The sequence below is a fragment of the Bombyx mori genome, chromosome 20 (genome assembly GCF_030269925.1).
Source record: "Bombyx mori chromosome 20, ASM3026992v2".
In the NCBI taxonomy this organism is placed as follows: Eukaryota; Metazoa; Arthropoda; class Insecta; order Lepidoptera; family Bombycidae; genus Bombyx; species Bombyx mori.
In genome coordinates, this window is record NC_085126.1 from 10325005 (window position 1) to 10351865 (window position 26861).

Sequence of the window (26861 nt, forward strand, 5' to 3'; positions counted from 1 at the left end):
GGTCACTACACAAGGGGGTCGCGGGTTCGAATCCCGCCAAGGGAAAATATTTGTATGATAAATATAAATGTCTTTCCAGGGTTATGGGTGTATATTAAATATATGTATGTGTATGATTCTTGCAGTCCATCTCTGGTCCTTAAGTCTGGCTACATGACCAGCCCACTTCCACTTTAAGTTTCTGGCATATTCAAGAGCATCTATAGATTTTGTTTTTTCTCTGATTTTTGTGTGTCTGATTTTTTGAATCTTTCTTATATTCAGCAGACTTCGCTCCATTCCTCGTTGGCAGCTTACTATTAGATTATTGGCCTTTGATGTAAACTTCCAAGTTTGGCAGCCATAAGTCAAGCATGGTAGAATGCAGGAATTTAGAACCTTGGTTTTTAAGTATATTGGCAACGTACTTTTAAATACTTCACGTAAATTCCAGTACTTGTTCCAGGTGTGTTGGATTCTTCTTCCAATCTCCATCTCATTGTTTTTTCTTTCAAAGCTGATCTGTTTTCCTAAGTAAATATAGTGGTCTGTGTATTTCAATAGTTCGTTTCCGACTGTTATTTTCTTTCTAGCACTATTTGTCATTACCATAGTTTTTGTTGCATTCATTTCTAAGCCTACTTTAATGCTGGCTCTGTGGAGAGACTCAACCATGTATTGAAGTTCTGAACTTGATTCTGCCAGCACTACTAAGTCGTCTGCAAAGCGGAGATGAGTCAAATATTTACCTTCAATATTTAAGCCGAGGTTTTTCCAATCTAGCTGTCTAAATATTGATTCAAGTATGGCAATGAAAATTTTTGGAGACATGGGGTCTCCCTGTCTTACACCTCTTTTGATAGAAAATCTTGGGCCTATAGATTCTAGTTTTATTCTACTTGTATTAGTTTTATAAATGTTTTTAATTATCTGTATATATTTATCATTCACCCCTTGGTTTTTTAACGACTTCCATACACTATCATGTGACACAGTGTCAAAAGCCTTTTGGTAGTCTATGTATGCAATGTATAGTGTTCTCTGTTTTTCTTGGTATTTTTCTATCAAGAGTTCTAAGGTGTGAATGTGGTCCACTGTAGAAAAACCTTTTCTGAATCCTGCTTGTTCAATTGGTTGATTTTTCTCTAGCGAATCACTGATTCTGTTGTTTATAATTGACGAAAAGAGTTTATAGAAACAAGACAGTAAACTAATAGGCCTGTAATTTGTTATGTCCTTTGGATCTCCTTTTTTATAGATTAAAATTATATTTGATTCTGTCCATTGGATGGGGATCTCAGCATTTTCTAATATCTGGTTAAACAATTTTGCCACAGGTGGCGCTAATATTCTGTCAGCTGCCTTTAAAGCTTCGTTTGAAATGCCATCTGGGCCTGGGCTTTTGTCGGTTTTCAGGTTTTTTATTGCTGCAATAAGTTCAGATTCCGTGATTGGTTGCACCTTTTCGTTGTTTGATATATTACTGCTTGGTGTTATGTCTACATATGTGGATGTTTTTTTACTGTATAATGATTTATAAAATTCAGTGGCCATATTAATGATATCATTGCGGTTTGTTATTATAGATTGTTTTCCTGATGATTTAAGTCCTTCGATCCAAGTTTTATTTTGTGCTAGCTCTTTATAAGCCTTTTTTGTGCTGCCTGAAACTTGTAAGTGCTTAGTTATGGTATCCTGTCTGTATTTTGCATAATCTTGCCTGATATACTTGCTAATGAGTTTGTATAAAGCTGATATTTCGTTTCTTATACTTCTGGTTTTGTTTTTAGTCTTCTGTAATTCTTTTCTTCTAGTCATGAGTTTTTCTGTGCGTAGCGATATTTTTTTGTGTCTGTACGAATTGTGTTCCTTGTGCGTTTCTTCTAGGCTTCTCGAGATGGCATTGGTTATTTTGTTGTATTGAGTCTGTATATTATCAGTATCTTTCAAGTTCTGGTCATCGGCACGTAGCAGGTGGAGTTGGAGATTTAATCTGAATCTGAGTATTTCGCTTTCGTATTTTAGACTCGCACACTGGTTGGTCTTGTATCTAGTCCTGGATATTTTTATTTTTTCAAGAGATATGGTTGCTCTCACTGGCCTGTGGTCTGATGGGTAGTTGATATTTAGAACTTCCACATTATGAAACTTCTGCGGTATGTTAGATAGAATGTAATCGATCTCATTTTTATATGCGCCACCTGGTGAGCGCCATGTCCATCTGCGGTTTGGTTTCTTATGATAGTATGTGTTCATTATTGCTGTCTTAGTTTCTAGAGCGAAATCTATCAATTTTTGGCCTCTGTCATTTCTTATACCAAGACCAAATGGTTTTGCAATCAAGAATTCTTCGTGTCTTGGTTTACCTATCTTAGCATTGAAGTCGCCCATTATGATATAGTCTTTATGCGCTAACTCCCTAGCCCTTCTGACTGTCTCATAAAAATAAGAAATATCTTCTTCATTTGCTGCTTCTGTGGGTGCGTAGACTTGAATGATTGATAGTTTTTGCCCATGGAATTGTAAGTTTAATATAGCGACTCGTTCTGATAAGCCCGTGAAGTTCTCTATGTTTACTTTAAGATTTTTTCTCACCAAAAAGCCCACGCCGAACTGTCCAGGTGTCTGGCCCATGTAGTAAAGAATAAAATCCTCATATTCCTCTATTTTTTCCCCAAGACGTCTCACTTCTGCCATTCCAATAATGTCTGATTTTATTGATTTTAGTGATTCTGTTAATTCTATTAGTTTTTCATAAGAAGATAGTGTTTTCACGTTGAAAGTTATTATATAAAGTTTTTGTTCATTATCTTTATTTGTTTTACTTATAAGCTGTCTGTTAATGTTTACACTTGGAGGGTTGTAGTCGTAATCTTCCTCGGTGACCAGCCGTTTTGGAAGATGTTTAGTTTGATTGTTCTTAAGTACTAAATTTGAATTTGAATTGGAGGAGGGTGGCAATTGCTATGTTGATTTTCCTGGATTATGATTACTAGCCGTTATGGTGTTTTTATTCACCAAGAAGTTCAGCATGCCTGGTTTAACAACTCCCTCGGAGATGCTGTTGGATCTTATCACGGGGGTGCCAGGTTTTTGAATCTTGTTCTTTTTGTTTATTTGTGAGGTCTCGTTTACTTTTGAAGTTGTGCCGCTGTTTGGTGAGGTGGGTAATTTTCTTTTCGTATTGGTTTTGGGCAGGATGATCAATTTGTCATACTTCAATAACGCTGTATTTCCCTTCTCTCTTTCTATACGTAGCTGCTCTTGTAAGCCCTTCCTCTTTTCTAGCACGTACTTCGGGTAATCTTCTTTCATGTAGAAATAGGTATCTTTTAGTGTATTTCTTCGTTTCCAGCTTTTAATTTTAGTACCTAGTGTTGTGAAGGTCACTACTATAGGGCGTGGTCGTTCCTCTTTCTTTCCCAGTCTCCTGACTTCTTGTATGTCGCAGTGCTTTAGCTGAATATTAAGATATTGGCTTATCCAATTAATAATAGTATTTTCTAGATTTTCATACGATTTTTCTGACTCTTCGATACCAAAAAATACTATATTTCTTTTTCTTGCCTCTTTTTCTAGAAAATAGATTCTCTTTTCTTGGTTTTCCGTTATTTTTTTCAAGTTTTCATACTTTTTTTCCCATACTAGGAATTTTTCTTCGAGCATTTTGTTTACATTTTTTGATACTTTATCCGTAACATTAATTCCAGTTGCTCGGATTTCTTGTCTCTGCTCGTCCAGGTCTTTCTTTATTTCTTTGAGCGCAATCAAAATTTCTTCCATGATTCGTTGGTAGTCGTGCTTTAGTTATTTTATTATTGGCCCTCTAGCGATCCGTGTTTGTACTATTTGTAATTGTAAATGATATTGCCTGCGAGTCGATCTTTTCGTAACGTTCTGGCAAAGCGCGGTAGGTGGTGTATTAGTGCAACTTTATTATTGTAGATGGTGCTATTATAAAAGTATCTTGCTTTGAGTTAATAAACTTGGTAGGTAGGTAAGCAATTTGCAATTTTTGGGTTTAATATATGTAATCAAAATGTTATTAATTCCACTATTACTGATTATACTCATCTTTTTCCGCACATATATAGTCCAGCTTTAAGTTATACATTATTCACAGGATTCCGAAAATGATCAAAGTTTGTAAAAGTTGTTTGCACTATGTTTGTTTCACAATTTAGTTTACTGAAACGTTGATTTCACAGTCTTTTTATTTCACAAATTCGCTAGATATTTTTGACACATTGTCCACTAGTTTAGGTTTATTATTAGTCACTTTTATAAGCTTCTTTAATATTATTTAGCGGAGCCGATGTTTACCGTGGCACTAGCGCCTACCCTCCAAGCAAGAATAACTGCATGGGAAGGGCCACAAGGGAAAAGAAAAAAGGGTCGCCCGATATCAAAATGGGAGGATGATATAAAAGCTATCGCTGGCCCTCGATGGATACAGGTAGCTCAAAATAGAACCAAATGGAAGGACTTGGAGGAGGCCTTCACCATGTTTAATGGGTTCCTGCCAAACATAAGTGAAGAAAATTAAAATTATTATATGTATACCTATTTACTTTGTATTTTAGCAGGAAATAAAAGGCTTTTTATTTTTTTTTATTATTATTTATGTGTATGATAAAAATATTATATTTATTTCCGTTATCTGGTACCTGTAACACAAGTTCTTTACGAACTTAGCACGGGACCAGTTAACGTGGCGTGATTGTTAGTAAATTATTATATTTATTTATATTTATATTCTTTCAGCTTTACAACAGTTCATTTTTCTTTCAACAAACTACGGATGTAAAACTCTGGTTCCAAAGCCAGGAAATATTTTGTTTATTGCCTTTGTAGGCAGACGAGCGTACGACCCACCTGATGGTAAGTGATTACCGTCGCCCATGGACTTCAGTAATGCCAGGAGCAGAGCCAAGCCGCTGCCTACCGAAATGATGAATGCTGATAAATACACAGATTGCAGTATTTTACATAATTCTGTATTGCTTTTTTTTAATTTTTATTGCCTAGATGTGTGGACGAGCTCACAGCCCACCTGGTGTTAAGTGGTTACTGGAACCCATAGACATCTACAACGTAAATGCGCCACACACTTTGAGATATAAGTTCTAAGGTCTCAGTATAGTTACAACGGCTGCCCCACCCTTCAAACCGAAACGCATTACTGCTTCACGGCCGAAATAGGCGGGGCCGTGGTACCTACCCGTTTATTTATAACTCCACTTGTACAATCTTTAGACATCTGTTCTCTACCGAATACACCGCTTTTCGTTATGTTTTTTCAGACTACCGCCTTTTTTATTATGTCACGTCCCAACTACTGTAATAGCTCCCACCAACAGTGTTGCTATTTGGCAATCCGAAAATTTCCTCAACATTAAAAAATTTAATTATTTTACAACAAACCTTACACGATAAACGAAAAACAAGTACAACAAACAATGTTATAAATTAAGAAAATAAAAAATTAAATAAATTATAATTCATTTTTAACGTAGAAATCAGACAAGGAATGGGTCTCGATAACATTCTTGTAGTATTCCGCTGATTTCCTCGGAGTGCGTGTTCGCTCTGGACTCGAAAAGTCCACTTCATACAGGCCAAACTTTATCCTGCAATAAAATTATTATCTCTATTTATAAAAATGAATTGCTGTTCGTTAGTCTCGCTAAAACTCGAGAACGGCTTGACCGATTTGGCTAATTTTGCTCTTGAATTATTCGTGGAAGTCCAGGGAAGGTTTAAAAGATGAAAAAATATAAAAAAGCTCGGAATTATATAAAAACAAACAATTTTGTTTTTCCTTTGATGTGTCCCCTTGATGTGTCTTTTATTTATCGATTGAGGCACTACGAAGTCTGCCGGGTCACCTAGTTACAAATAAAGATATTCATCTATATCTATACTAATATTATAAAGAGGAAAGATTTGTTTGTTTGTTTGTTTCGAATAGGCTCCGAAACTACTGGACCGATTTGAAAAATTTTTTTTCCATTATAAGCCGACATTGTCCCTGATGAACATAGACTACTTTTTTTATATATATTTTTTTTGTTTCATGTGTGTTTTAATGTTTCCGAAGCGAAGCGAGGGCGGGTCGCTAGTACAGTTATATGACGACGGTATCTAAACACTGAGTTTCTCGCCGGATCTTCTCAGTGGGTCGCGTTTCCGATCCGGTGGTAGATTCTGCGAAGCACTGCCCTTGCTAGGGTTAGTGTTAGCAACGCCGTCAGGTTTGAGCCCCGTGAGCTCACTTATTAATTCGGTTAATAGAATAGGTAGGAAAAAATACGCCCTTCATCTAACGAGGCTAGCGAAGATTACTCGGTGCTAGGGTTGCTGATGTCCATGGGCGACGCTAACCACTCACCTTCAAGTAGGCCGTATGCGCGTCTGCCTACAAGGGCGTGAAATAAAAAAAATATGGCCTTTAGCTAATTTACGCTATTCCTTTAAGAGTGACAATAAATTAAACTTACTAAAACATAAGAACTCCGTTAAAACAGTTAATCAATCGTGGCATAGCTAAAACACGTCAACTTAAAGAGCCGACAGACGTCCAGTACTGAACATACTATAAGATCCCACTCCACTCCTATTAGATCCCTGTATTGACCAGTATGAGCCCTTTGATCGTGTTGTTAGTACCGCATCGTGACAAAACTAGACAGAATGGTGACTACTATTGCAGACTTAAAATCCTCGTTACTACCACTAAAGCTGCTAGATGTAGGGCTTTCAAACGAAAAAAAATCAGTAGCCACTAAATTAAAGATTGCTGAAAATACTAAAAATTCTTTACCAAAATTACAAGACTATTTAAACTGCCACTTACTGATGGTAGGGCATCTTATGAGTCCGCGCGGGTAGGTACCACTATCCTGCCTATTTCTAACGTGAAGCAGTAATGCGTTTCGGTTTGAAGGGTGGGGCAGGCGTTGTAATGATACTGGGACCTTAGAACTTATATCTCAAGGTTGGTGCCGCATTTACGTTGTAGATGTCTATGGGCTCCAGTTACCACTTAATACCTAGTGGGCTGTGAGCTCGTCCACCCATCTAAGCAATCAAAATAAATAAATAAAAACTTACGTATAACCATCTGACCATTCAAAATTGTCCATTAAGGACCAAATTGTGTAACGGGTAACGTTGACTCCATCCTTCATGGCTAACAGAACCTGCTCCAAATGATCCTTCAAGTAACTGATCCTGTCAAAATCTTCCAGCTCAGTATCGGCGGTCGCGTATCCGTTTTCCATGATATATATTTCCTGATCACCGTAATTATGTCTGATCCAGTTCAGGACTTTACGAAGGCCTGGTGGATGGGCCTGAAATTTTAATTTACGAATCGCCAATTTGTTGACAATTGAGACAATTGATAATTGAGGGCACTATCTTAAAGCCAGGGCTACCTATTGATTGATAGCATCAGAGCTGACGTCACATGCAGACAGACAAGATCTTCGGAGCACTCTTGACGCGGCCATTCGCAGCAGCAAACTGGCTGCTATTTAATACGTTACCACGGAATTATTAAAGGACTGGCGCATGGTTCAAACCTTAGTGGCATCAAGTATGGATTGGTGGTAGGACCTCTGGTGGCAGGACCTCTTATGAGTCCGCATGGTTAGGTACCACCACCCCGCCTATTTCTTCCGTGAAGCAGCAATGCGTTTCGGTTTGAAGGGTGGGGTAGCCATAATTATACTGAGTCCTTAGAACTATATCTCAAGATCGGTGGCGCATTTACGTTGTAGATGTCTATGGGCTCCAATGTCTACTTAACAGCAGGTGGGCTGTGAGCTCATCCACCCATCTGAGCAATAAAAAATAAAAAAAATTTAGACAAATATAGCAGTAAAAATCAACACATGACTATCACACTATCCCTTTATTATAATTATTTCCCTGCTCTCATGAGTGTAGCGGAAAAGCATTCTTCCGTAAGAATATTCTAGAAAGTGTTATTCCAGAAGGAGTGTTCTTGTTAGAAATAAAATTTCAAAAGATCGTTTTCCACTGGATACGTAGCACTAAATATTAATTGTTAAGGTACGTAAAAACAAATGTATTTTACCGAAAACCACTTCGTAGCTCCGCTCGTCCAAGTGGGTTGACTTTCCAAAATGGCTCCCAATATCGGTACTCCCTCAAGAGGCCACAACGGTATATGTTCATTTACCAGGGACTTCCTTATTGACTTTGAAATGTAGTAATTCATTCCGAAGAAGTCGTAAGTACCTAGAAAATAGATAATTTGATTGGTGAAAAACATAAAATCTCGGGAGTACAGTAATAAATTAATAAGAACTATAAATCTTACCTTTTATAAATTCTATTTCTTTTTTAGTAAACTCAGGAAGAAGAGAGTAAGGATATCCCAACAATTTGCTTCTTTCGTCCACTATTTTTATAACAGACTGTGGCCAGTTACCAGTTTTCGAGAAAATCGGATGCGTATATATTCCATTCTGAGAAATATTCACAATGTTTTATTTCTATTCGTTGGGCGTATTATGAGCACGTTTGCATTTTTAATTGCTTAGACGGGTTTCTGAGCTCACGGCCGACCTGGTCTTGAGTGGTTACCAGAGGCCATGGATGTCACAACGTGAATGTCGCCACCCACCTTGAGACTTTAATCTCAGCTATAAGGACTGTACAGCCCTTAAAGCCGGAGTCCTTCGTTGTAGCAGCAGACAAGGTAGAGGTTGGATTTTTTGCCTACGTATTTCCAGTAGCCTCGGGGGGTTATGCTAGCTTCACGAGACTTAGCCAGCCTGGGACTTGGATAACATATGCCCTAGCAAGTGCCAGTAAGCAGCGGCTTGGCCCGGTAGGCACCGGTTTGGCTCTGCCTAGGGCATTGCTGAAGGCCATGGACGACGGTAATCACTCACCACCAGGTGGCCCGTATCCTCCTCTGCCTACACGAGCAATAAAAAAAACCAGACTGGCGTTATCATCTGTTCTTATTCATCAAATAATCCGACAAACTTAGAAGCTCAGGCTACGTAGTTTCTTTTCAGACTTTAGCTTACAAAATGTAGTCAAATTAACAAAAAAAATTAGTACATACACACAACTGGTTCGCCAAGTTACCAAGGTTACTATCGTTGCCCGTAGTTGGTTCATACCATATCAAAATGTTCGTCAAGGAAACTTTACCTGAAATTATAATTAAAAATAGGGGACAGAATCACAAGAGAACCCAACTCCAAACTAGAATTCCCTGTTCAAGACATTCATTCGGCTAAACAATGAATTCTCAAAATTAGGGGCATGGAAATTAAATTGTAATTGGTTCTAAGGTTAAATCTATCGACCATCCTGAAGTTAATATTTCATGAAGTATTCGATTTTGAGTCGACATCATCAACAAAAATACGAAATGGTAAAGAACCCATCAGTGGAGCCTAAAAATTAGATCTGACGTTATGGTTCTGCTACTAATAGTTGGAGTTTAAAAAACATATTGAGTAGAAAAATAATTCGTTAAGAGCAATATATGCTCAGGCAAAACCACCAAAAGTACAATTCCACTTTCTCTTTTCAAAGATTTAACTATCCACGGTCCATTTTCAACAATAGTCCAGCTCTGATTTTTTTTACATAAACGAATAGAACCAATTCACGCCTCATCTGGTTTAAAGCGGTCCATAGGCGTCACGACGTGAATTCCCAGACAGGATGTACATGCAGGATGATGTTCCAAGCCCATCTCACATGTGGAATTAGAATACGCTGGACAACTCGAAGGCACGCAATTTGAGTGTTTCATTTTATCATCTAGTTTCTTGCAAAATTAGCAAAGATTTTAAAACATGCGGTCACTACTTTTTTTTTTCCTACCTAATCTGATAGCCTTGAGAGGCTATTTCAGCGTAACCTTAGCTAGTGAGTGAGCTCACGGGGCTCAAACCGGAGTGATGCTAACACTGACCCTAGCAAGAGCCGTGCTTCGCAGAATCTACCACCGGATCGGAAACGCGACCCACTAAGAACATCCGGCGAGAAACTCAGTGGGCTGTGTCTGTGGGTGTCACTACACGTCTTACCTATTAGGCTATTAATGCAACCCTCGGAGAAAATCCCTTGGAGTTGTGTACAAGAAACACGAGAGGCTTGTTATACCTAATTACTATAATATGAACTTAATGACTTACCGTGATACTTCGGTCTGAACTCCTCATCATAAATCCTCCAAGCTGTGGCATGAGCTAACAAAACATTCTTGGCACACAAATAATTTCCTAATTCAATGGATTCGATTCCAGGGGCCAGATTACTATCGCTGTACGACATCTCACAAATTAGTAGGGGCTCATTAATAGTTATCCAGGTCTTCACTCGGTCTCCATAAAGAGAAAATACCACCCTTGCGTAGTTGGCGAACCAATCGATTATTAAAGGGTTTGCCCAGCCGCCTGTCCGGAATAAAAGTTAATATTTTGTGTACACATTTTCAGTTCTGTTCTGAAGATTTCACGTGAATCGACCTACCCGTTCTTAGTCTAAAAATAAACATAACGGAACGCATTACTGGTGGTACTTATCAGACCTTACGACCTATGCAGACTCGTAAGACATCCCACTACCAGTAAACTAATTATTTTTGGGGGAAAAAACTGTTGGAAAGTCTTCCACAGAACGGTTGTAACACGGTAAGGAGGCAGTCCAATTGTTGTTTAGAATTCGGTTATATAAAACTTATTTTGTAACTGTCATGCGATTCAGGTTTTTTGTCAAACATCTTCAATTTCGTGATAGCCACCACAACTTAACCAGCAAACACCGTCAAATTCATCAAATATTACTAAAGTTTTTAAAACGCTATTATTATTACTCAGTACCATTACCACTCGCTATCTTCAGCCCTGTTTTGATTACAATCTCTTCTACAATACTTTCGTGGGTAAATCTCTTTTCTCCACAGATAAGGCAACTAGATCATACCTCATCGTATATTACAGACACTCCAACTGTGGCAGAATTAATATGAAATGATTTTCATATGACAGACAGCGCTTACCCAGATCCTGCAATCTTTGAGGCAAATCCAAATGAAACAGAGTCACTATCGGCTCTATACCCTCTTCCAGGAGAGCATCGATCAACTGATTGTAATAATTCCTCCCGTCGTCGCTGATTTTGTTTGAAAAAGCAGTCGGTAGTAGACGAGGCCACGAGATCGAAAATCTGCGACAAGCGGAATTACGCGTACCTGTTTTATTTGATTGCACAATGTAGCGCTTTCGTATTTCAGTTTCAAATTACTCGTGTACAGGTTTTAAGCTACTAAGTCTGCAAAGCCAGGTGGTGGCACATCGTAAGCGTCAAATAAAACTATTTTTAATACGCTTTTATTAGCTTCAGACGTATGTATGTTTGTAACAGAATCTTTGAACATAATTTTGACTTCTTCAAAACGTCGGATTAACTCGAAATATACGTCGGTATACTTATTAAGGACCGATGACAATACAATAGTGAAAAAGAATTGAAAAAATTTAAATTCAACTAAAAAATGAAAAATTAATAATAGTTTAAAACTAACAAAATACGCTTTTATACGTTTTTTTTTACAATAAAATCATTTTCTCTTACACTATTTTTAATTGAATTAAAATTTATTAAAATTTATTTTCTATGTTTTAGTTGGATTTTCTATAAAAGCGTTTTTTGTTAGTTTTTTTGCAATCTATTATTTATTTTTTATTATTCAGACACTACAAAAATAATCAGTGATTGGCGTCCGTTCGGCCGTATTCACGAAAACTGTGAAGTTTGCCTGAGGTCAAAATCTGTTTAGTATTTTTTTATCGCTTGAATGGGTCGACGAACGCCCTACCTAGTGTTGAGTGGTAATCAAAGTCCATAGACATCAACAACGTACATACCACCACGTACCTTGAAACATCAGTTCTAAGTCTCAGTCTTACGGTTGCCTCACCCTTCAAACCGAAACGCATTACTGCTTCACGGCAGCCATAAGTAGGGTGGTGGTACCTACCCTTATGGGCTCAGAAGACGCCGTAGTGCCAGTAAAACCATAAATTCCTCATTTGCCAGCGTAAGTTAAAAAAAATCAACCATACCTATAGAAGTGTAAGTTCAACTCCTTTGCAATTCGTACATCATCCTTCCACCTGTTGTAGGAGTCACAAGCGACATCACCATTGCTTCCAGAGTCCACGTAATATTTATGTTCATGTGTAAACCTATCCCATACGCTCTCGGCTTTATCTGAAGAAAAACAAAACACAGAACCTTATCTGATACGATAGTAAAAGCAGAATTGAAAGCGGAAACATGTGAGGGTAATTTTGAGTGTGAAATGTGCGTCATGTGACTTTTCTCAGTGACGTCATCTATAACAAGACAAATTGATGTCGTCGTGGCCTAAAGGATAAGACGTCCAGTGCATTCGTGTTGAACGATGCACCGGTGTTCGAATCCCGCAGGCGGGTACCAATTTTTCTAATGAAATACGTATTTAACAAATGTTCATGATTGACTTTCACGGTGAAGGAATAACATCGTGTAATAAAAATCAAACCCGCAAAATTATAATTTGCGTAATTACTGGGTGGTAGGACCTCTTGTGAGTCCGCACGGGTAGGTGCCACCAACCCGCCTATTTCTGCCGTGAAGCAGTAATGCGTTTCGGTTTGAAGGGTGGGGTAGCCGTTGTAACTATACTAAGACCTTAGAGCTTATCTGAAGGTGGGTGGCGCATTTACGTTGTAGATGTCAATGGGCTCCAGTAACCACTTAACACCATGTGGGCTGTGAGCTCGTCCACACATCTAAGCAATAAAAAAAAATCTACGTACCACTCACGTTCCAGGAGCCTTCGATCTGATAAGCAGCGGTTGCAGCCCCGAATCTGAAGCCAGGTGGAAATTTCATCTCGCCCCAAGCCGCTTTCACCAGCAAGCTGCATCATATGATGTTGGTTAGAGAATCGTAGCGTATACTGTAATAACTTGTGCGTGAAGAAGTTCGGACTAGGTAAAAGTGGACAGAAAAATCTGTATCTGAGAAGAGATGATGATTTTTAATTCTAGGGTCGGCAGACTAAAGCACATAAGTCAAAATTTTCAGTTTATTTTTTATTACATCATCGGTTTACATTTTGCTCAACACACAATCTGACTAAAGCACATAAATCAAACTCAAGTATTTCATGGCGTATTCAAGCGGCGTTCTGTATCAACCTTATTAAATCCTAATATAATCAAACGAACTAAAAAACATAACTGGACTTATGTTCTAAGGAACACCATAAGTACAAAGTTATTAACGTAAGAAGTCTGACTTATGTTATAAAGAACATCAAAATGTAACATTTCTTTAGAGAAAGTGGTTACTTAAAAATATTTATAACGTAAACAATACTTCGGTAAGTGGTTTTAATTTACTAATGTTGTCGATTGTGCACAGTTTGTTGGTTAGTTGTGTTAGTTAGTTGTGTGTGAGTGCTTAAATATTTTAATTATTTAAGATGAATATTCAAAGATGCAAGAAATTAGTTGAAATGGCGTTATCCACTCATCTGGAAAGCAATGAAGGTATATTTTCACATATCTTCAAAATTATGATTTGCAAATTACGTAATTATATCATTATAAATAGATGATTGTTTTGTCCTTTTTTAGAAAATGTAAATCAACAGTCGATTTTGAACACAGAGAACCTAGTGGTAGACGATCCTATACCGTCGACATCATCAGGTCAAGTCAGTAGTTTAACATACCATCCTGTACTTGACTTCTCTAGTGATGATTCTGTACGAGATCCATGTTATGAATTACCGAGACTTTCAACCACATCAAGTTCAAGTACTTGTGATGAAATTTCAATTAATCCTAATGTGTCTCCAAAAAAGAGTATACGTACTATAAAAAGAGAAAAAAAATTAAAACGTAACTTAGGACAGGCATACAAAACATTAAAAGGAAAATGTATATCAGATCGTACTATGAAAGAGCTACCTGTTTGCAGAATGAAATGTAAAGAACGTATACCATTAACTGATAGGCATGCCATATTTACAGAATATTGGCAAATGGGGTCATATGCAAAAAGATCTGCATACATGGCGTCTTTAATGGAAATTAAAGATAAATCTACGCAAAGAATACGAGCTATTGAACCTGAAAAGCAAAAGCTTAGAATGAAGACATATAAATACTTTTTTACTGTGCATGGTAAACGTGAACCTGTCTGCCGAGGATGTTTAATGAAAACTTTAGATGAAAGTGACAATTTTATAAAGACAGTTGCTATGAAAAGGAGATCATCCATAGGGGGTACTCAAACTGATGACATGCGAGGGAAAACAATTCCTAAGCATAAGATATCAAACGAAAAACGCCTAGAAATTAAGACACATATCATGTCATTTCCGTCATACGAAAGTCACTATACGAGAAAGTCTACATCAAAGAAGTATTTGCCATCTCACTTAACAATGCAAAAGATGTTTGAGTTATTTTGTCAAGATCGGAATAATCCACCTTCAATCAAAATCTATAGTCAGGAATTTCACAAATTAGGACTTTCATTTAAAAAACTGCGTGTCGATACTTGTTACACTTGTGACAAGTTTAAGATGCAGATACAGTTGTGTCAAGAGGAATCTGTTAAAATCGATCTCATACTTCAACATGATAACCACAAAACGCTAGCTGATCAAGCCTATGACATGAAACGAGCTGACACGCTAAGGTGCAAGAATGATGACACGTTACAGGTGTACACATTTGATTTACAGCAGTGTTTGCCAACACCAGCTCTAAGTTCTTCTGTAGCCTTTTATAAACGGCAATTATGGACGTTCAATTTAACTGTCCACGACAACAAAACTGGTAAAGCTGTTTGCTATGTGTGGCACGAGGCGGTAGCAGCTCGGGGAGCTAACCAAATCGCTTCTTGTATTTACAAGCACTTAGAAACATCCGTATCTGATAATACGAAACATGTAATTTTTTACTCGGATACATGCGGTGGGCAAAATAGGAATTCCCATGTCAGTTGTATGTTTACTTGGGTATTGCAAAAACATCGAGCTATCAAAACAATTGACCACAAATTTATGATACCTGGCCATAGCCATTTAGAAGTAGATACCGATCATGGCATCATAGAAAAAAAAAAGAAGAAAACGGAATTACAGGTATTTCATCCACATGATTGGATACAGTTGATCCGGTCTAGCAGCAAAAAGTTTAAGGTTGTTGAAATGAAAAATACAGACTTTTATGACTTTTCATCCCTCCTCAAAAGTGCTTTAGTTTTAAGAAATAAAGATACCGATGGGCGGCAGTTTAAATGGCTGGAAAAAAGATGGCTACGCTATGAGCAAGAATTTGGCGTTCTCACTTATAAAGACACCCTGAATATAGATTCGCCTTTTTCTACCTTTAACTATAAAAGAAGAGGGTCCAGTGTTCCTGATCATGTTCCTATAATATCTATACAGCCATTACCCATATCCATCGAGAAAAAAAATGATTTAATTTCGCTGCTCCCTTTAATACCGGATATTTTCCATGAATTTTACGTAAGTCTTCCCACGTTGGAAACTTTACGAAATACTGATCCAGATATTTTAGAACTCGATGAAGAAGTAGAATTTTAATTAAACATTGAGTTGTTATTTATATTTATGACTTATATTATTATAATATATATCTGAATTGTTGATATTTTTCACTTAACTCATACTATTATTGTGTTCCTTATAACTTAAGTCATCTAAAGATTAAATAATCACATTTACTTTAACATATTTAATTTTAATAATAAGTTAGTGTTATAGACTTATATAATTCAAATAAACATTATTAAGTTTGTTAATGTATAAGATTCTAAATAGTTTTTTTTAATTCCTGTAAAGTAGAGTTTTTTGACTTATGTGCTTTAGTCTGCTGACCCTAGAATTAATACCAGTCGATGATTCACAACCCATCCGATCCAGACATTGTCCTTCATCACTTCGATATACCGACCAGACAGACCCCTTTATGCTGATTTATTTAATTCAAATAACATTTTCCAAATTAATTATACTAAAAATGTTTATACCACAAAACAACCGTTGTCTGTGCCGTCATTGTGATAAATAGCATTTTTGAACAATGTTGTCTTATGTTACAAAGTAATAAACGCAGCACTAATATTAGCGTGTGGCTTCATTGTAATTCAGAACGTATTTATTTTTCAATTTATCATTAAATGATTTTATACCAATCATTAGAGCTGTTTTCTTGTTTAGCGTCGCTAGTTCCATTGCTGTTTTATCTGTTTCCTGCTAAAAGATTTCTTTATTGCTTATATGGGTGAAGGAGCTAACGGTCCGCCTGGTGTTAAGTGGTTACTGGAGCCCATAGATGCGCCACAACGTAAATAAATGCGCCACCCACCTTGAGATAAGTTCTAAGGTCTCAAGTATAGTTACAACGGCTGCCCCACCCTTCAAACCGAAATGCATTACTACTTCACGGCAGAAATAGTCAGGGTGGTGGTACCGACCCGTGCGGAGCCACAAGACGTCTTACCACCAATAATTACCTACATTACCCGATTGTCTTGGGAAAAGTCCTTTTTTATTATTAGACTAGCGACCCGCCCTCGCTTCGCTTCGGAAACATTAAAACACACATGAAACCAAAAAAATATTTTTTTTTTTTTAAAAGTAGCCTATGTTCATCAGGGACAATGTCGGCTTCTAATGGAAAAAGATTTTTTCAAATCGGTCCAGTAGTTTCGGAGCCTATTCGAAACAAACAAACAAACAAATCTTTCCTCTTTATAATATTAGTATAGATATAGATAGACGAAGACACTATATTTACATACTCAATTTCGTTGTATTGTAATATGTAGACAGCTGTTTTGCTGTCTCAGGCTGTCTGTTGTCAATGTTTTTTTAATAATAAACAACAAGAATTATCTTAATATAGTGCTTCAGTAATAAGACATTCTATAGATTTTTCACGAAACAGATAAGAGAAAGGTTATTTACTAAATGGCCGTGCAGTCGGTCCCAGAACAGCAGAACCCGATCTCTTCTCGTCAATGTCACAAAGGTAACTTATTGATTCAGGGGATGAATGAATCCAACATTTCTTAGTATAGCCATCCTGAATGACAGGAGACTGAAAGTCAACGTGGCGAAGACTCAGGCGATATCCGTGGGCAGCAATCTTCTCCCGGCCCCGCCAAGATTGCTCGGCGAAGCTATCGACTATACGATGGGATATCGTATATTCGGTAAGCAAAAGAGTTTTTTAATTTATATTTGTTTTTTTTTTTTGACTAAATATAGGGAGCATTAAGTGATTTTGATTTAATTTGTCTAAAAACTTCACTCAAAGGTTCAAGTATAATACGGCAAACCTCAATGGCCGTCTTTTTCGTGTAAGAACTACTATTACAACGCCTTCTATTTTAGTCGCATAATCCAAACGATCCTGCTCTTATTCAATGGAGTCGATTTTTTTTTATTGTGTTTAAAGTTTTAATTAATAAGTTTAATGCACTTTGAATTTTTTTTATATCTAGTTTTGAATAACTATTCATACGATAGAAAATATATTATAATAATAATATAGTTCTTAATCGAATTCCAGAAGAAAAAGAGGTCGTCCATACGACGCTATTTTTAAAGTTCGTAAATATGATATTATTATATCGATTACTTTCCCCAGTGGAGGGCGGAAGTCCGGCGATTTCCTCCTGACAAAAAAAAAAAAAAAAAATTATATCGATTACTTAAGGGACAACTTATCGTTTCGCGACATACCGCATGCTAACGACAGAAGTGCCGCTCTGGCCCAACACGTCACATCGTTAAAAACTAAAAAAATTCACTTCTGTCGGCAGTCTTCATGACTGCCTAGTCTTTTATGACACTTTTTTTTATTTTAAGAAGGTTGATTTCGATTTTTGTAGGTAATTTAAGTACCGGGTATAAATTACGGGTGACTATTGAACAACAAGCAGATATTATCAGCGGGTCGCGATTCCGATCCGGTAGTAGATTCATTCGCGAAGCAGCTACTCTTGAGTTATTAGGTCTCCTTCGGAGGCGCTCGGGCAGTTGTTAGCAAATCCCACCCCTCTTGGCTGAGCCTTTGCTCGACCACCTGTCCTGGTGAAACTGGAAAGGCCTTCGAGCCACCAGTAATCTTTCAATCATAAAAACAAAAAAAAAACGAGTTGTTTTATTTGCATGTTTTATTTCTAACTTTTATATTTCAGTTTTCCTCGTAACCCGATACGATGCGGAGAATGGACATCAATCGTCAGTCAACAAAGATATACCAGATGATGGCGGTGACACTGAAGTCTATCGTACAGGTTCAATGTTTTATTTAGAAAATAACAAGGAATTCAAATCTCCTAATACTTCTCTGAGTACTCTTCTCTACTTCTACTACTACGGCTCAATTTTGGATACACCTCAAAAAGTTCACAGAAAAAGTGAACTCCACAAACTTTTGCGGTAGGCAGCGGCTTGGCTCTGCCCCTGGCATTGCTGAAGTCCATGGGCGACGGTATCCACTCACCATCAGGTGGGCCGTATGCTCGTCAGCCTACAAGGGCAATAAAAAAAAATGCCGCAGAAGGCTAATTAGCAAGGAGAAAGTCATTAACAACTTAAGGAAGAAAAAATCTAGACTTGTTAAAAAGACCATTTCACTTAAGAATGCATTAAAAGTTTTAGAAAAAAGATTTAAAGATTGATGTACACATGTCCTACCCAAAAACATATTTACGCTCAGATAAAAATATAATTATGGGTATAGAACACCATTTAACTAACTCTTAAAATACTAACTCAATGTCTTATAATAAAAAAAATATATACAAATATTCGTCTCCACTCCATGTCCTGTCCTGCCGCCTAACTTCGGTCGTAAAATTTCATTGGTCATTGTACACTGCTTCGTAATAACAACTTTAAACAATGCGCGTAAAGTTGAATTTGCAAAAGATATGTTTATAGTTAACTATAACTACGTAGATAGAATTGGTGAGTGTTTCGGGACAGTTCGAGTGCTACTTTTGTATGAAACTGCGTATCTTGGGTTTTTATACATCAAGGACTCACACTCACAATTGAGGCCTATAAAATCAAAGGCAGCTAAATCCAAGTCTATCAAATATTCAGGTAAACTACAAAAGTCGGCCCTAAGCACGTCATTACGGATCCTCCCGATCCATCGAAGTACTGCTCTTGCTAGGGCCAGTGTTAGCAACACTCCCGGTTTGAGAAGCTGAAATAACTGTTCGGATAGCTACGATATTCTTTATTTTAAAGCAGATTTATAAACAATGAGAATATAACTAATAATCTGAATTTTAAATGATAAAACTTCGTTTATTAGTACTTAGTGCAGAGTAAAAATGAAATTTTTGAACTGAATTTGTTAGAGGTTTTTTTTTATTGCTTAGATGGGTGGACGAACTCACAGCCCACCTGGTGTTAAGTGGTTACTGGAGCCCATAGACATCTACAACGTAAATGCGCCACCCACCTTGAGATATAAGTTTTTTAGGTCTTACTATAGTTACAACGGCTGCCCCACCCTTCAAACCGAAACGCATTACTGCTTCACGGCAGAAATAGGCAGGGCGGTGGTACCTACCCGTGCGGATTCACAGAGGTCCTACCACCAGTAGCTGCATTTGTTATAACACTAAAGCCTGTTCAACTAACTAAACAAGATAGCGCCATTGTTAATCCATTTTACGACGACATTAAGGCGTTTAGCTGCCTTTGATTTTATAGGCCTCAATTATTATTCTTCATTTTTCACCGAGTAGAACGTAAATTCGATTTGCGCAGTTGTTCGATTAATTTGATTTATTTTACCAAACTCGCACTAAGAGCACGTTTGTTGGATTTTGTATAAATGAAAAGAGTCCAATATCTATTTGATTTGTTAGTAAGTTTTATGAAAGAATGCATAATAAAGGTATTTACATAATTTATTTATTTATTTATGTACACACAGAAAACAAGACACAGTACAGAGTAATAGGAAAATTATGTACAAAGGCACTGCTTATTTCTTTGAGAAATCTCTTCTAGCAGACCTGCGAGAGGATAATGAGAATAATAATAAAAAGTGATAAGTGTGTGTAGAACAAATAACACATAACTAAAATAACAAATACAACATGAGAATTATAGTTATTAAAGTAATCTTGTGATATTTTTTGTGTATTTTTTCACTATCATTGTACGTCTTTGGTGATAACAATGCCACAGAGCACTAAAATAGGAAGGCTCTGGCGGACTCTGTGTTGCAATAGTTAGTGCTCCTGGGTGTTGCGCTGAAGGTCGTGGGTTCAATTACCGCTTTTAGCAAACTTTTTGTGATAAGCAGATTTTTTTGCTCTTTGTCTGGATGATATCACCTTTGAGTGTATATATGTAAAGATTTATCAGTCTCTAGTAGCCATAGCACAGGGAATCCTAATTGGGGGCGGATACGCGTCGTGGCCTAAGGGTTAAGGCGTCTGGTGCATTCGTATCTTGCGATGAATGAATGAATGATTTATTTTATTTCAGACAACAATAAGTCCATATGTGTACATAGTATCAATGAAACATACTTAACATTAACAAAACCAAACAAATAAAAAATATACACTTATTAAAAATAATTATCAGTTGAATACATTTCAAATATTCCACTCAACTGATACTTACTTCGAACAAACCATTATTATTATTATTTAGTCCGCAAGTGAACCATGGTACAATGGTTCAAGTACCGGTGTTCCAATCCCGCCGGCGGGTATCAATTTTTCTAGTGAAATGCAACAAAACAGCTGGACGTAGCTTCTCGAGGTCTTCGAAAAAGTCCACTGAAAAAATCCTCATAAATAATCACCATTTTACTGAGATTATATTTTATCCCATATTATTTCATCTCATTTCATTTCATTCCATGCCAATTGATTAATGTTTCAAATTAATCAAATCCATTTCACTCCATACTATCATTTTTCATAAATAAAGATTAGGATCTATGGTACGATACTTTTGCCTCTCTAGTTGGAAAAATAGAACTACTAAAGAAATACTCGATGGAAACGTCAAAATCCACTAATTTGTAACACGCACTCGCACAAAATATGTCATTCGTGGTACCTGCTTACTCATTTCGGTAAAATTACTTTTTTTTATGATTGAAAGATTACTGGTGGCCCGAAGGCCTTTCCAGTTTCACCAGGACAGGTGGGCGAACAAAGGCTCAACTAGGAGGGGTGGGATTTGCTAACAACTGCCCGAGCGCCTCCGAAGGAGACTTAACAACTCAAGAGCAATTGCTTCGCGAATGAATCTACAACCGGATCGGAATCGCGACCCGCTGAGAAGATCCGGCGAGAAACTCAGCGGGCTTATGCATGGGTTAGGTTGCACGCCGAGCTCTTTGTCGAGTTCGACGAGTACGGTTACCGGGGTCCCTAAGCCTGCTCCTAGTGTTAGAGCTGAAGGCGTCTAATGTAAAGGTTATTATCGTTAGTAAATAAACTAAATAGGAGCGGAGAGGTAAAATTTCTCGATTACGGAGATCACAAAGTTAATATGAACTCGCACTCACAAAATAACACCGAGTACGTTTGCCACTATACACTGTTCCAATTGCATACAAATTTGAGTAAACTGGCTCGCTGTCGAGAACGTTACAAAACTCGCACATTTTTTTCCCTACCTATGCTGATAGCCTTGAGAGGCTATTTCAGCTTCGCCCTAACGTGTGTGGGTGAGCTCACGGGGCTCAAACCGGAGTGTTGCTAACACTGACCCTAGCAAGAGCAGTGCTTCGCAGAATCTATCGCCGGATCCAGTGCCGGATTAAGCAAGCGCGGGGCCCGTAGCAAATTATTTCAAAGAGCCCTTGATCTACTATGGGTTCTTAAGTAAAAAGTGGTAAAAAAACAAATCAATAGTCTATACGTTTATTTGCCATTTATAGGTTACAATTTTGTGGGTATTTAGTAAATTACTATAGGCGCTGTTAGGCTCTGACAAGTACAAAAAGCCAGAGTTGAGATTTTCTGGCTATATAGAATAATTTTGATAAGAAACTAACAATTGAAAACTGATGATCGCTTGCATACTTAAGACTTCTTGTAGAGCTGATTATCAGGCTGATTGAAATTCTACACGTTTAAATAAACAACTTTTTCTTAATAAGTCACTCAAAAAATTAAGGTCGGGCATAGATGAGTGGGTTTAAATATGCGGGGCCCCTGTTCGCGCGGGGCCCGTAGCAATTGCTACTCTTGCTACATGGTTAATCCGGCACTGGCCGAATCGGAAACGCGACCCACTGAAAAGATCCGGCGAACTAACTCGCACTGAGCACACTAGTCCATACACACAACCGACTTTTTCACCAGTTTCTCGTCGGATTTTCTCAATGGGTCGCGATTCCGATCCGGTGGTAGATTCTGCGAACCACTGCTCTTGCTAGGGCTGGTGTTAGCAAATTCTCTCAGGTTGAACCCGTTAGCTCACCTACCCGTCCGCGTAAAACTGGAAGCTCTTAGTTTACTAGCGAATAGGTAGAAAAAAATTACACCAACCAATAATTACTATAGTAGAATTATTTTGTCCGTGCAGTTTGGGTCATAAAACAAAGCCCGGCTAGGGCGGTGAGCAGGTTGCGCGGGCGCAACGCCATTATCGATAAAAACAAACGAGTCATCGAAGGCAAGTACACGGCGGCGGGGTGGTATACGAAGGGTGGTGAGACATTGTTATGTTAAGAGTCATTTGTACTTACCTGCAAATTATAGTACATTATGTCGAAGAGTAATGTGTTTTTATGCATTCGTTCTCTGAATTTCTTTAGTGACACAATGGCTACTCCTTTGTTTTGTATCAAAAAGGCAGAATTTATTCAAAATAATATTTGCACATGCTATTATCAACAATGTGTTAAAAAAATTCACTGAAATAAGAATAAATCCCGTAAAATTACAAAGTGTTAATTTCTGCCGTTCTCGTTAACTTGCTGCGGCGATATGTGGTGTAAGTGTTCGATTAGTGATTTTTTCTTTCATTTTTATCTCTAACCCACAAAATGACAAAACTAAATACACTATCGATAACGCTTATCGACAACAATAATGCGCATCACTATGCCCGTCCATAAGGCTCGGGAGTGGAAGAGAGCGAAATACTCGCTTCACCGCTCCGATTTTTTATGACCCAAACTGCACGGACAAAATAGGTAATTCTACTATATGCAATACTAAAAAAGCTTGCCCGCATATTTTAATTGACGTCAATTCTCTGTCGTAAGAATGTCTCTGGTCATATTACTGAGTTACTTAAAATCCAACCAGACGACTTAAAATCTGGCGTCGCGATCTTGCACAAGAGTACAACTTAGGAGTAGACTTTGTAGCTTACAAATGCTTGGTTAGGTTAAACTTTAATATTTCATAAGTGATTTTGAGCTTTTTTATTGCGCTTTTAATGCAAACTCATTAAACTGTCTGTACATTTTTATTTAAGTTTCCTTTTGCAGTCTATGTTGATTTATTAATCTAAAAAAAAATACACATGTGTGCAATTCACAGGGGGAAGATGTGAAACTTTCAAAAATTTAAATTCAATTATCGTAATTGTCTAAGTATATGTAAAATTTTGTCATTAGTAAATAATTGTAAATTAACATTTATTAGCTGTCCTGGCAGACTTTGTAGTGCCTCAATCGATAAAATATAAAAGACTTAAGCTTTTGTATAAAATAAACATAAAACAAACAAAAGGAATCCGTCCGACGGGGGACACATCAAAGGAAAAACAAAATTGTTATTTTTATTTAATTCCGAACATTTTCATATTTATTCACGACTTCCACGAATAATTCAAGACCAAAATTAGCCAAATCGGTCCAGCCGTTCTCGAGTTTTAGCGAGACTAACTTTTTTTTTTTTTTTTCCTACCTAAGCTGATAGCCCTAGGGACTATGTCTGCGTAACCCTAACTTTAGTAGGTGAGCTCACGGGGCTCAAACCTGGTGACGTTGCTAACACGAACCCTAGCAAGAGCCGTGCTTCGCAGAATCTACCACCGGATCGGAAACGCGACCCACTGAGAAGATCCGGCGAGAAACTCAGTGGGCTGTGTCTGAGAGTTAATTTACTCGTCGAGCCCTTCGTCGCAAGCGACGGGTTCGACGAGAACGGTGACCGGTGCTTGAAGTACCTAAAAGCACCGTTAGTAGATCGGGAGGAAAGAGACTGACGAACAGCAATTCATTTTATATATATATATATATAGATAGTATGAGGTAGCGCCCTCTGTGAATTAATATTTTAACTTCAAATATATCCTAAATTAAAATTCACTACATACAAGAGGTTTCATACACACGTTAGTATTAAGAAATCTCATAGATGGCGCTGTATTAAAAAAACACTACACCGGAGAACGCCTAATGTGTTCTATCTCATTCTCTCGCCGGCTGAATCCTATACATTTATGTGTTTGTGTCTCTATGGACTTATTTTTTCGTTTCATCGAGTTTGAAATCACAACGATTGTAAAAAAGTTACACTTCAAAAGTCTTATTGTGGCATTTCTTTTTCTTTGTTTGATTCGAAATTATTTTTACTTGCCTGCGTACATATTGAAGAAGCTTATGAGATTGAATCCTCAATTTTCACCGTGTGTTAAAACAATTACTACAGTGGAATTTTTCTAATCAAATACGTACTCAACAAAATGTTCACGATTGACTTCCACGGGGAAGGAATAACATCGTGTAATAAAAATCAAACCCGCAAAATTATAATTTACGTAATAGCTGGTGGTAGGACCTTTTGTGAGTCCGCGCGGGTAGGTATCACCTTACCTATTTCTGCTGTCAAGCAGTAATGCGTTTCGGTTTGGAGGGCGGGGCAGCCGTCGATAATTTCGCCGAGCAATCTTGGCGTGGGCGGGAGAAGATTGCTGCATATCGCCTGAGTCTTCGCCACGTTGACTTTCAGTCTCCTATCATTCAGGATGGCTATACTAAGAAATGTTGGATTCATCCATCCTCTGAATCAATAAGTTACCTTTGTTACATTGACGAGAAGAGATCGGGTCCTGCTGTCCTGGGACCGAATGCACAGCCATTTAGCAAATATATACCTAGTCAGGTCATAAGTATTATCACACAGTAAAAACTTTTCTTTTAGAATGCTGGCCACAAAAAGTTTATTGAATTCGAATTTCGAATTGTTCATGAAAATAAAAATGTACACTTTTAGAATTTTACTCATTTTTAAATATGGAGTGGACGCTTATAGAAGACCGTGTTGCAGTTATTGCGTTGCATCGTTGCGGTTACGCGCCAATTCAAATTTTTAACATACTGAAAATTTTGAATATAACCAAAAGATTCGTTTATCGTACCATCAAACGATACAATGAAGACTCTAGTGTAGATGACAGGTCAAGAAGTGGTCGCCCTCGGTCTGTTAGGACTCCAGCAGTGATAAAAGCTGTGAAGGCGCGAATTCAAAGAAATCCCAAACGTAAGCAGAAACTGTTGGCCCTTCAGATGGGGTTAAGCAGAACCACGGTGAAAAGGGTGTTAAATGAAGACTTAGGGCTTAGGGCATATCGAAGAAAAACAGGACATCGTTTGAATGCTCGTCTAATGGACCTGAGACTGAAGAGATGCCGCGCTTTGTTGAAGTGGTACGCGGGAAAAAAATATCGGGAAATTCTTTTTTCGGATGAAAAATTTTTTACCGTAGAGAGAGCTACAACAAACAAAATGATAAGGTGTACGCACACAGTAGTGAAGAAGCGAGCAACCGTATTCCGCGTGTCCAACGAGGTCATTTTCCATCCTCGCTCATGGTATGGTTAGGAGTTTCTTGTTGGGGCTTAGCAGAGGTACATTTTTGTGAGAAAGGTGTAAAAACGAATGCAGTTGTGTATCAAAATACAGTCCTGACGAACCTTGTGGAACCTGTTTCTCATACCATATTCAATAAAAGGCACTGGATATTCCAACAAGATTCGGCGCCAGCTCATAGAGCGAAGAGCACACAAGACTGGCTGGCGGCGCGTGAAATCGACTTCATCCGGCACGAAGACTGGCCCTCCTCCAGTCCAGATTTGAATCCGTTAGATTACAAGATATGGCAACACTTGGAGGAAAAGGCGTGCTCAAAGCCTCATCCCAATTTGGAGTCACTCAAGACATCCTTGATTAAGGCAGCCGCCGATATTGACATGGACCTCGTTCGTGCTGCGATAGACGACTGGCCGCGCAGATTGAAGGCCTGTATTCAAAATCACGGAGGTCATTTTGAATAAATTTTAGTGTCATAAGAATCTATGTTTTGTTAAGTTCATTTTGGTATATGAATGGTTACATAATGAATAAACTTGTTTCAATTATTTTACATTAAACATGTGACAGAATTTATGACCTGACTAGGTATATTTAATCCTACCTATGCTGATAGCCTTGAGACACTATTTCAGCTTAAGTAAATAACCTCTCTTTTATCCGTTTCGTGCTTATTATTAAAGCGTGATTTAAATCTTGTGGTTTAATATTTAAAAAAACATTTGCCTGTGACAGCGAAACAGCTGTCTACATAATATGATATTACGAAATTGAGTATGTAAATATAGTATCTTCGTCTATCTAATAATAAAAAAGATTATTTTTTCCTTAGACAATAGCGTAATATAGCCAATAACTGGGGGTAAGACGTCTTGTGGGTCCGCACGGGTAGGTACCACCACCCTGATTATTTCTGCCGTGAAGTAGTAATGCATTTGAAGGGTGGGGCAGCCGTTCTAA

At 37.7% G+C, this 26861-nt stretch overlaps 3 protein-coding genes across 4 annotated transcripts in view; 1 reads left to right on the forward strand and 2 right to left on the reverse strand.

Moving 5' to 3' along the window:
* Window positions 1–2943: 2943 nt before the first annotated feature.
* Window positions 2944–3645, reverse strand: LOC119630061 (uncharacterized). Its single transcript, XM_038018133.2, has one exon. The coding sequence runs from the start codon at window positions 3643–3645 to the stop codon at window positions 2944–2946; it is 702 nt and encodes a 233-aa protein (XP_037874061.2).
* A 932-nt stretch (window positions 3646–4577) lies between these two features.
* Window positions 4578–16172, reverse strand: LOC101740965 (myrosinase 1). The gene is made up of 10 exons (XM_004926137.5): window positions 16099–16172; window positions 12843–12946; window positions 12105–12252; window positions 11039–11205; window positions 10173–10433; window positions 9086–9174; window positions 8330–8477; window positions 8084–8247; window positions 7093–7334; window positions 4578–5609 (listed from the first exon to the last, which is right to left on the reverse strand). Exons 1-10 carry the CDS (start codon window positions 16140–16142, stop codon window positions 5474–5476), a joined length of 1503 nt encoding a protein of 500 aa, XP_004926194.2. The 5' UTR covers window positions 16143–16172; the 3' UTR covers window positions 4578–5473.
* A 790-nt stretch (window positions 16173–16962) lies between these two features.
* LOC101741105 (myrosinase 1) overlaps window positions 16963–26861 on the forward strand; it is a 34124-nt gene continuing 24225 nt past the window's right edge. The window contains exons 1-2 of one of the 2 annotated variants that reach the window (XM_062674443.1): window positions 16963–17102; window positions 18277–18375. The gene's annotated coding sequence lies outside the window, so the exon portion shown is untranslated. Of the gene's footprint in view, window positions 17103–17136; window positions 17287–18276; window positions 18376–26861 lie in introns of those variants that run through there. The other variant, XM_062674442.1, reaches the window with a different exon arrangement.

Excerpts from the sequence above, each read along its gene's own strand:
- LOC101740965 (XM_004926137.5), bottom strand. The coding sequence starts at position 16,142 with ATGCTATTTATCACAATGACGGCACAGACAACGGTTGTTTTGTG. Across the intron at positions 11,206-12,104 it reads TTGAACTTACACTTCTATAG|ATTTTCGATCTCGTGGCCTC; the intron begins GTATGGTTGATT and ends CGCTTGTCGCAG. Across the intron at positions 8,248-8,329 it reads AGAAATAGAATTTATAAAAG|GTACTTACGACTTCTTCGGA; the intron begins GTAAGATTTATA and ends TCTATTTTCTAG.
- LOC119630061 (XM_038018133.2), bottom strand. The coding sequence starts at position 3,645 with ATGCTCGAAGAAAAATTCCTAGTATGGGAAAAAAAGTATGAAAACTTG.